Genomic DNA, 11,137 nt, shown 5'->3' on the forward strand with positions numbered 1-11,137 from the left:
TTGCTCCAAAACCACCAAAAATTCCAAAAATGGATGAGAAATGAGAGTGGAGGCTCAAATCTTGAAAATGGAGTTTAGGGTTCTGCAAAGGGATTCTAGATATGATGGAGGCCAAGAAAATACCCTAAAACATGAATCCTTACCTTTAAATACCTTGAAAACCCTAAAATTTTGTGGGCTAGGGTTGCACAGTTCTCACGTCGTGAGATTATATTTCTCAACTCGTGAGAACGGGCTTTCACCAAATTCCATTCCAACTTCAAACATTTATAATTTCTTCATTTCAACTCCATTTTTATGACCATCTGTAACTTGCTACAACCAGTAATAATGGTCATATGTGAACACTTCCAACAATTTCGTTACATAGATATGTACAAAAAAAATAAAGTTACCTAGATGTGAACAAAAGGAAACACCTATAACTTGTTAAATCTGGTTTTTTTTTACCAAAGTAGTATATTTTAAAAAGGATATTTAGCAAAATGATGTGGTTTTAAAAATATTTACAATTTAGGTTATATTTTATACCAAATCAAAATTACAAGGTAAGATAAAAAAGAAAGAAGATTGAATTATCAAGGTAATTACCTTTTCATTTTGTTCACAATTTGGTAACTTTATTTTTTGTACACATCTAGGTAACGAATTTGTTATATGCACAAGAAAGGTATTGACGAGCCTCACAACCCTATCTAATTAATTTTGACTTAATACATGTCGAACTAAAACCATAATCCATGCAAAAAGCCTGGAATATTAGTTTTTTCCATTTTACCCATTTTCTTCCAAGCACAAATCGAAGGCTTTTATCACTTAACTAACATTATCATCATCCAATAAGGTCTAAACCCCATTCCCTTGAAGCCTAAGGCCTTACTCAATCCATTTGTAGTCCACAATCCCGAAATGAGAAACTTCTCAAAACACGATGTTACATCCCTGGACTGATCACTTCCATGAACTGGCGGGCACCAAATACAGATAATATCTTAATCAATATCCCAAGTCCTTCAAGTTCGACCGAAATTCAAATTGGTAAAAAGTCAATAGTCAACAAAAGTTAACAGTCAACAAGTCTACGACCCCCATGACGTGGCAAGCTCTTAGCCACGTCGTCGCCAACTAAGGGAAAAACAATCGAGCATCTGAGCACCAACACATCGTGGCAAACCCTTAGCCATGTTGTGGTTTCTAGCAAAATGCCAAAATCTTCTTTAAGTGCTTAATCCTTACAGATCTAAAACCATAACTTCAAATCTACTTATTTTCAATGACTTAATGGATAAAGTTTCCATCTTTATCCATTAGGACTCCATTCTAAGGCTAGATCTACAATCTTAAGTCCATTAAGTCGTTAATGGGGACAAAACTTGTGTATGGACACAAGGTGACTCCAACGTGGCTTTTTTCCCATTCTACAAATCATATTGACCATAGAGGAGCCAAACTAAGCTCTGGAGCTCCTCAAACTCCAAGAACATCCATAGAATGGACCAAAGCCACCCAAATATGACCTCAAACTTGAATCTATGAGAATAAGAGCCAAGGTATGAACTCTATACCTTCAACAAATCAGATGTTTGATGAGAATGATGGATCCAAACTTGCTCTTTTTTCCCAAGCTTCACCAAAATCCAAAGAATAAGCTCTAAATCAAGAAATCAACCATAGAGGCTAGGGTTTCGTTTGGAAGGGTTGGAGGCTGAAGAGGATGCCCTAAACCTTGAGTTTAGGTGCTTAAATATGGAAGAACCCCTAAAATTTATGGGTTTGGGCTTAAGTAACTACCACGTCGTGGCACCCCTCCTTGCACGTCATGACGACCATCAGATGCACGAACCATGCATTAGACATGTCACATCATGGTACCCCATTCACCACGCCGTGGCACAAGGTTTTTCCTAAAAACCTTACTTTTAATCCCTCGAGCCCTTAACCAATACATCCTGGAAAACGGGAGTTACATTATCCATTAGACACCCACAAGAAGGTGTCTGGAAAGTTATAGCCCTTTACTTAATGGATTAAGCACTTTTTAGAAGTGGTTGAATCTCCTGGTAGACGCAACGTGACTCAATGACCCCTTTGTCGCGACACGAAGCGTAGATGATATCCCGACTATTTTGGACTACTGTGGTTGATATGCTTGTCGCAGTGTGTTGATCACTTTGATCGATTTGACTTTTGTTTAAACTTTTTCGGACAGTGAATTTTGGATTGAGGATTGATCTTTATTGATAAGGGTTACTCAGATACATGTAATGGTCAATTTAGGTGGTTCATGCTAGTTGATTCACTTATGGAGACTTGTGTGTGAGACTTGGATTTCTAGCTTTAGATGAGTTTTCTCACTATATTGTGTGTGACATTATATATCATTTGTATAGTAGGATGTGTACGTACTAAAGTAGTCTTTTGTTATAATAGTTGGAAGGTCGTATAATGAGATCATATGCCTTCGCATGAGATGATGGCGGAACGATACTAAGACGTGCACCTACAGGTCTAATAGGATGACGAAGAGAGCCTATAGGCCCAATGGGATGATGGCAAAATGGTATTGGACCACGAGCCTACATGTCCAGTGGGATGCGGCGTTACGATGAGATCGTAAGCTTACAGTTTGTATGCATAGTAAGGGTGTGTGTGGTGCGATTTAGAGCCAAAACCACAAACCGCACCGTATATGCAGTCTGAGTTATTTGGAAACCGCACCGCAAAAGTTTAAACCGCATATTGTGGTGTGGTTTGGTGTGAGCAGTTTGTGTGATTTACATGTGGCTTTGCGGTTCACTACATTTGACTTTATAACATTTATTTGTAATTGTTCGTTTTAAAAATACAATACATTGTTTTTTCTTTTTATTTTTGCTAATTAATTTGGTGTATTATAACTTAGATATATAAGGTGCATCGTTATACATTGTTCTGTTGAAGTTGTATTTTTATTTTTTATAATTTAAAATTCTAGACGATGCATGTTAGATTATGTTATCTAAGTTCTCATTAAAAAATTTGATAAGTTCAAACAGGTTTGACATACCTATTATACTATAAATCACTAACTAACGATTAATAAAAACTTATATAACTAAATGAATAATGTGGACATTCAGACATTTAGACATTTAATTAATAGAGTTATGATAATTGTAATTTGGATATATATATATATATATATATATATATATATATATATATATATATATATATATATATATATATATATATATATATATATATATATATATAATTTTAATTAATGTGGTGTGGTGTTGTTTAAACTGTGGTTTTGGAATTGAAAACGATAAACCGTACAATGCGGTTTACCAAAATTACAAACCACATCGCGATTGTTTTAAACCACGATATGCGGTGCGGTTTAATGGTGTGCGGGCGGTTTGTATGGTTTGATGTTTGCCCCTAAATTGAATATTATGTGTGATGGAATATATGGTGTATTGGGGAACTCACTAACCTTTTTACCTACTCGTTATCTATTAATGTTTTTCAGATTGTTTAGATGAGAATGGCAAAGGTGCGGCGTGCCTTCACTCACATTTTTGTTATGTTTTTAAGACTTTCGCTTGACTCCATGATATGTTTTTATGATGTTTGAACCTAAAGGATAATTATGTTTCTTTTTAAGAAAATGGTTTTTAGTTATTTAAATTGTATTTTAAAGAAATGATTGAAAATATGAAACCCTAGGTATTCTTTTCGGATTGAAGGAGGCTCGAAATAGATGTGAAGCTTTGGAAAGCTTCAAGTGCAAGGGTGTATCGGAGTCGTAAAAACTTCGGGTTGATGGATTTGCCACGAAAGGTAAGGTTCTCGGAATCGATGGCATTGGGTCTGGAGAGGGATGGTGTTGTTAGGGATATCTCTCTAAGACGGGTCTCCTAAGGCCAACTCTAACTCGCCGGTAAAATGATGAAATAGCGTCAAAAATTGTTCCAATCGTCAGGCATAATGGCCGCTATTTTTGTGGGATAAATTTTGGCCATATTTAGGAGTGCATCTCCTCCAACACCAAATCACTTTTTATTTATTTTTATTAATTTATTCAATAAAGTGTCTTCAAATAAATTGAATAGAATTATATAATAATAAAGAAAATGTTATTTTGTTATAATATTATTAAAATATGTTTTTAGTATAAACTTTTATTTGTACTTGGAGTGAAAATTGTATTTTGATGTAAAAAATTACCATTTTAATGTGTTTTAGTGTTTTGTGGTTGGAATTGGATTATTAATGAGTTGAAGATGCTCATATTATTTTCATATATTTTATGCTTAATTATTAATGATCAAAAGTAATTACGGTGTAATTTTCGATTCGATGGAATCATTAGAATTAGACTGTCGACTAATCAAGAAAAAAGCATTATTTTGGAATAGATTTAATGCCGCCGGCAATGTAAGAAGAAACATGTCGGCAATTGAATAAAGAAAATGTTAATGGCTGTCCTTTTTTTTTTTTTTTTTCTTTTTCCTTTTTTTCCTTTCAGAACTTTTCAATTATTAAATGTGGGATTTGTCTTTTTGATAGAATGGAAGATAGAAAAATGAAGCAACCGTATTCTAGTGGTCTAGAATGCCCATAATCTTTTATAGTTTGCTTGATATTCACAGCTTTTTTTTCGTTAAAACGATCTTTTCTAGTTTCGTTAATTCTGTCATTAAAGGCTATTAAGCTATGATAATTCCCAAAAGACTAAATTCATTCTATTTCATGCAATGTATCCTTTCCCCTATATTTTAAGCAACATATCAAAATTTTCAAAGGGACAAATGCAACCTACTTTCGTGAAAATTTTATTCATTTACCTTTTTTTTAATTGAAAGTAACAACTCAGTTCTATTTTATTCCTTTGTAAGCTATCTTAGCACAAATAGGTCACCAATTCTAGTAAAAGAGAAAAGTAGATTGATGACCTAAAATGGGGAAAAAAATAATAGATTTTGTTTTCCTTACAAAGTAGATTTATTTTATGCATTTTTATCTTTTCAATATAATCACATCCTATGCGTCCATTTTGTATAAATATAAATCATCTACAAGAATCAAAAACCATATTGAAATGGACACATAACAAAAGGCAATAACAAAACCACTCTTTCATTTTTCATCACTAAAAGGAGTTCATCATTTACAAGACAAGAAACTAGCAACTAAACACCATTTCCAAGTTACCATAACCCGACCCGACCCAAATATAAAACATGTTTCAAGAAAGTCCGATTTGAACAACAGTATGAGCCGCATTAGCGGTTACATGACCATGACCATGACCATGACCGAACTGTGTTTGACCCTGAGGGTGCACCTCATGTCCATGTGTGTGCACCACATGGTGCCCATGTGGTGGTTGGGTGTAATACGGGTTACTATTTAGGTCGATCACAATCCCCCCACTCAATTTTGGTTGTTGGTATGGGTGTGGGCTTGGACCCATTGGGTCCCTAACGGGTTCCGGCCCGTTTGTTGTCATATATACATATTGTGGTGCAACCGTATTTTTAACCATGACCCGCGGGTCGTACACTTCTTCATAAGGTAACGCCGGCCCTATCCCTCTTCCTTGATTACCTTCAAATGAAAATCAATATTTTCATATATTATGATTATGAGATATGACAGATATTGCTTTACATATTATGATTATGAGATATGACAGACAGATATTGATGGATATTACGACTATGAGATGTGTCGGATAGAACTTTGTTGAATATTATGATTATGAGATATGGCAAATGGATGTATGTCAGTAATGAAGAAAGATCATGTACCGATGGTGGGCGTTGGCATCTTGGGTGGCGGTCGAGTAGTGGAGGCGGCCGCCTTGTAAGGTGGCACGTTTCCCGGAGTATCGGTTACTCTACTGCTAGTGCTAGTGATTGTGTTATCTATTACTCGTCTATTGTCAAATGACACTGTGTTTTGTTGCGGTCTAGAAGCAATCATGCTTGAATTAACCGAAGATCTTGGTAGGGATGTGTGTTTTCGGTCTAGAGGCATAGCGGGCCCACTTTTCCCACCGTTTTCCTCTAAATACGCGAATTGCCTACGAAATTGACCGATAGCACTACACAGAAGCAAAAAAAAAAACGTTAGGCCCCACAAAAATACTAGCAAGGAAACATGTTATTGTTATTATACCTTGGATAATGAAAATTTGTGTTTTCGTTTCCCGCCATATAATCTTTTAGCAATTGAGGATGATACTCAAGAATTTCTCGAAATATTAATTCCCGAATGTCCTCTTTTGTAACCCTTCGCCTCTCAAATTCAAACTCCATCTTTGAGATTGATTGACACGAAGGCTCGCGTTCTAATTTAGCCAACCCCTTGAAATACGTATCCGCTAAAGCCTAATTAAAAAAAATATATAAAAAATATTCTAAGTACTTATATTGTGTATAATATTAATAAATATAAGATGATGAAATATACCTCTTCGGAAGTTGGGCGATCTTTTGGATCAAATGCTAACATTCTTTGTAAGAGGCGAAGGGCTAAAGGGTCGATGTTTATGAATTTTTGTGAAAATGGAACGGGTTGCTTTTTACGCATGTCCATTAAGTACTTTCTTGCCTTGTCATTACGAACCTATGTTGGATAAAAAAGGAGATAAAATAAGAATCATGTTTACAAAACAAAGAAATTAACCATGATAAAACCTCTCATTACATTTTTCTAGTTACTATGAAATTTCATTAAAACCCCAAATAAAATCATAATTACGAAAAAAACAGTAGTTACTTTTATAAAATAAGATTTTATTCTAATTAAAAAACATGAAATTCTTGAATAAAATTTGTATCGTTAAAAAATTTATAAAGAAAATCGGTTATACCCTGTTTTTTTAATTCCATTCCATGATGAAACGAAAAAAACTTCCAACACCTAAGTAACGAAAATTAACTAAATGGAAGGAATCAGATTCCTTCAGGAATGGAATGATCCATTCCATCATCCAAAACAAACAACTTTTCTTAATTCCAATGGAATGAAACATTCCATTCCTTTCCCGATTCCACCACACCAAACACTACCCAAGTTTTTATAAAATGAAAAAAAAAAAAAAAAAAAAAAAAAAGGTGAAGAGTCATACTCCAGAAATTGTATCTGCTGATGGTGTCCCGAGAAGATCGGTTATAAATTCCAACTGATGAACAACACTTTTACCAGGGAAAAGTGGTTTTCCTGTCAATACTTCTGCAAAAATACACCCTATGCTCCATATATCAATAGCTGGAGTATACTGCAATTAAAAAGTTCACAATTAATAAATTAAAAAAAGAAAAACACAAAATTGGGATATCAGAAAAACATAAAAGCATTCATGATAGCACTTAAAGATTGATTCAAATCTAAAACTAACTAAAATCAGATAGAAATGGAATTAACAGTGTTCAAGATTGACTCAAAGAACTTTATAATCATATATTTACTGACATATCTCAATTCTCAAGAATCATTCTTTTTCCCATGCAGCAGCATACATCTCTGAAAAACACAAAATATGCTCCACATAAGGTTATATGAGTAATTTTTACAAAATAACCTATAAGCTTTTCTAACCTTTCATTTACCATAACAAAAGTAAACAAACTAGTTTTTTCAAGATCTTTTAGAAAGAATAATAAGAGCATGCGGTTTTTTACATTCTAAAAAACAACAGCTATAATATATATGTAAATATACCTTTGAAGAAAATGATCCACATAGCTCGGGTGCTCTGTACCATCTTGTTGCCACGTAATCCTGAGGAATTACGAAAATGCCCTTGTGTAAATGTATACTTTTAAAGAGTTATATAATGTAAATAAAAAATAAAAAAATAAAAAAACTTACTGTCCAAAGAACGGCTTGTGGGGCATCATTAAATGCAACTCTAGCTAATCCAAAATCGCATATTTTGAGCTTACAATTTGCATTTGCTAATATGTTCTTCGGTTTAAGATCTCGATGATAAACATTTGCTGAATCCATAAAGATTCGTTAGTTCATCAGTAGTAATACAGAAAAAACGAGTTAAAAGAAAGTATCATATCAAGTCTTTAACTTTTTACAAATTTGTTACTTTCATTTACTTTTTATTGTCGTTTTCCCAAGTGGGCCATCGTTTTCTTGAAGATTTTTTTAAAACTTAATTTATTTTACCTGTATGCATATACTTCAAAGCTCGTAGCATTTGATAGAGGAAAAAACGATGGTGTTCATGTGTCAAGTCATCATTGGCTTTTATAACTTGGTGAAGATCGGATTCCATGAGTTCAAATACTACATAAATATCTTTAAAGGCTCGTCTTGATGGTGGTAACATGATCCGTTTAATTTCAACAATATCAGGATGCCTTAATAGCCTTAGCAATTTGATTTCACGCAGAATTCGAATAGCATCGGATGCATGATCAAATATGTCGGTTATTTTCTTGATTGCAACCTTTTCCCCGGTGTGTGTGTCGATAGCTGAACAAACGACTCCATAACTTCCCTTCCCTATGATCTCCAAAATTTTGTATCGATTTGATTCACCATACTCCGTGAAGAATTCAACCTCTTTTGGATTCTGTAAAGTAACAATTACAAGATCAAATCATAGATACTTAACTCATTGATCCACAATTGGAGTTGGAAATCTCAAATGATAAGCGATTTTATGTTAGGAAAGAATCGGAAGCATTGACCTCTAGAAGTTAGAAATTTCAAGACCGAATTATAGTGCAGTTCCAGCTTAAAATTTCTATCAACTGGCAATTATAATTTATAACCGCTCCAGTTTCAAAATTCAGTTAAAAGGGTACAGATTAGATCTCTGATGTTCGAAATTACAAAATTGGAAATGAAACTGAGCACGAAGATGAATCGAATGAAAAATTAAGTTGAATGAAGTTAAACCTTTCTGCGCGGATCTTGTTGCATCGTAATCGTCCGAAAATTGAGATTGATCTCACAAGGTGTAATTCCTGTTTCTGGAAATCAGATCAAGAGAACCCCACAAACTAACGGAATAGTAGAGAAAATCAAAGAAAACCTAACGAGAACAAAAGGGTAGTAGCGATTGATGCCGGAATTGGGAAAGGAATAATTAAATCAGCCACATTTATCCCACCTACCGCGACTATGAATGACCAAACCACACTCTCCCCTAACACAATCTAAAATCTCTCTGGAAACAAAGAAAGAAACCACCACCACCACCTTACTCATCCAATTCAGGGAAACCCTAAACCTAGAAGTCGAACGCCACCGCCACCGTGAACTGAAAAAAGCTTGGCACCTCCACTATCTTCTTCGACACAAGCAAACGTTCAACCACTGAATTTTGCAATCAGCTGCTGAAAAATGCTGAATCGGTGGCCGAAGAGATAGAGGAGATGCTTTTCGATTTGAAGATCTGGCGGTGGGTGGTGGTGGCTGACGTGAGAGAGAGAGAGAGAGAGAGAGAGGAGAGAAATGGGATATGTGAAGGGGGGTTGATTAAATAGATGAAAGACTGGGTGGGTCGGAAGTTGTTTTATCCACTCTTTGCCATACCATTATTCACTACTTGGCAAAATTTTAGGGAAAATGTTAAAACATGCAAAGTTTGTTATATTAAATTATTAACAAAATGACAAAAATATGTATATTTTTGTAGTCAAGAGTATAAAAATGTGTTTCGAATGTTAAAGAAAAAAGGTAGTTTATTAAAAAATTACTTTTAAATAGTTTGTTTAAAAATTAGTTTATAAGTTACTATAAACTATTAATATGGTCTTATCAACATATTAATTTATAGAAAAATATTTAAAAAAATAAGTTAATTTATAAATATATAAAAGATATACTTTAATGTTATAATATTAAAATAGTGTTTTTTATGAAGTAATGAAAAAAATAATAATATGAATCTTATGTCAAACTAAAAAAACTAAAAAAATCATATTTGTTAATGGGATATGAAATTTATAAGAAACTAATATTTAAGTTATGGTGCCGAATATAAATGTAAAATTCTAAAGAATGAAAACTATTAAATTAAAATTTCTTGAGGAAAAAAATATAAATGTAAAAATTTGTTATGAACAATAGAAAAATTGTTATTTCCAGAGAAAAACTTATTCTGCATCTTGTATTCTTTGCTAAAAATAGTAACATGAATCATTTGTCTAACAGTTCCTATAATTGTGTAGACAACTCCTACATCTCGGGATGAGCCCGCCGATGCGGTACTTTGGCTATCGGAGCCGTACCTGGAACCAAATCAATCATGAACTCCACCTGCCTTTCTGGAGATACCCCTGGCAAATCCACCGGGAACGCATCCAGATAATCCCGCACAATCGGCACATCTTCCACGGTCGACTTACCCCTATCCCGGGTATCCATGACATAGGCAAAGAAACTCGAGCAACCCTAATGATGATAGCGTCTGGCCCTCGCTGTAGAACACATAACCGGACCATGTTGCGGTCTCTCACCCTGAATCACCAACTCTCCCCAACTTGGGGTCCAAACCCGCACTAACTGTTACTCACAGTCGATCACTGTCCCATTAGGGCTCAACCAATCCATGCCCACGATGACCTTGTTCCCATGCTGACAAAACCGGATACCGCTCGCTGAACAACTGGAGAGTACAACCCCGATGAACTCTCGCAACCCCAACAATCCTATCATCAACAATCTCCACATCAAGAGGATGATCCAGCTCCCCCGGAGCTCCAACAAATCTCTTGCTAAGCACAAGCAACACAAAAGATCGGGTAGACACCGAATCAGATAATACCAAAGAAGACATATCGTTCACAAGGAACGATCCTAAAATAAAACACATAAACATAAGCAACAATTCAATATAAATAAAGAGATAAGGAGAAGATACATACCCGTCACAACATCAGGAGTTGCACGCGCATCCTTTGTCGCCAGCTGGAAAGCCCTGCTCTTCATTGCAAGCGCATCTACCTGGCCCTGACGGCCGTCAGTAATCCTCAAAGTCGCAGGAGCGGGTACTGACATCGGTCCTGCTGCAGCCAAACTCGGACATTGGGCCTTCTTGTAGCTCCTCTGATTGCAATGAAAGAAAATCAAATTTGATCCTTTGGGTGGTGGTAGCAGTACAATCCCTGTTATA

General features: G+C 35.0%; 1 protein-coding gene across 1 annotated transcript; it reads right to left on the bottom strand.

The window, feature by feature from the left end:
• Nucleotides 1-5,111: 5,111 nt before the first annotated feature.
• On the bottom strand, nucleotides 5,112-9,496 carry LOC111905073 (mitogen-activated protein kinase 9). The gene is made up of 9 exons (XM_023900753.3): nucleotides 8,917-9,496; nucleotides 8,179-8,587; nucleotides 7,870-7,997; nucleotides 7,720-7,779; nucleotides 7,127-7,276; nucleotides 6,466-6,621; nucleotides 6,172-6,383; nucleotides 5,802-6,097; nucleotides 5,112-5,598 (listed from the first exon to the last, which is right to left on the bottom strand). The coding sequence occupies exons 1-9, from the start codon at nucleotides 8,938-8,940 to the stop codon at nucleotides 5,237-5,239; spliced, it is 1,797 nt and encodes a 598-aa protein (XP_023756521.1). The 5' UTR covers nucleotides 8,941-9,496; the 3' UTR covers nucleotides 5,112-5,236.
• Nucleotides 9,497-11,137: the final 1,641 nt, after the last annotated feature.

Source organism: Lactuca sativa, chromosome 9 (genome assembly GCF_002870075.4).
Source record: "Lactuca sativa cultivar Salinas chromosome 9, Lsat_Salinas_v11, whole genome shotgun sequence".
NCBI classification, from domain to species: domain Eukaryota; kingdom Viridiplantae; phylum Streptophyta; class Magnoliopsida; order Asterales; family Asteraceae; genus Lactuca; species Lactuca sativa.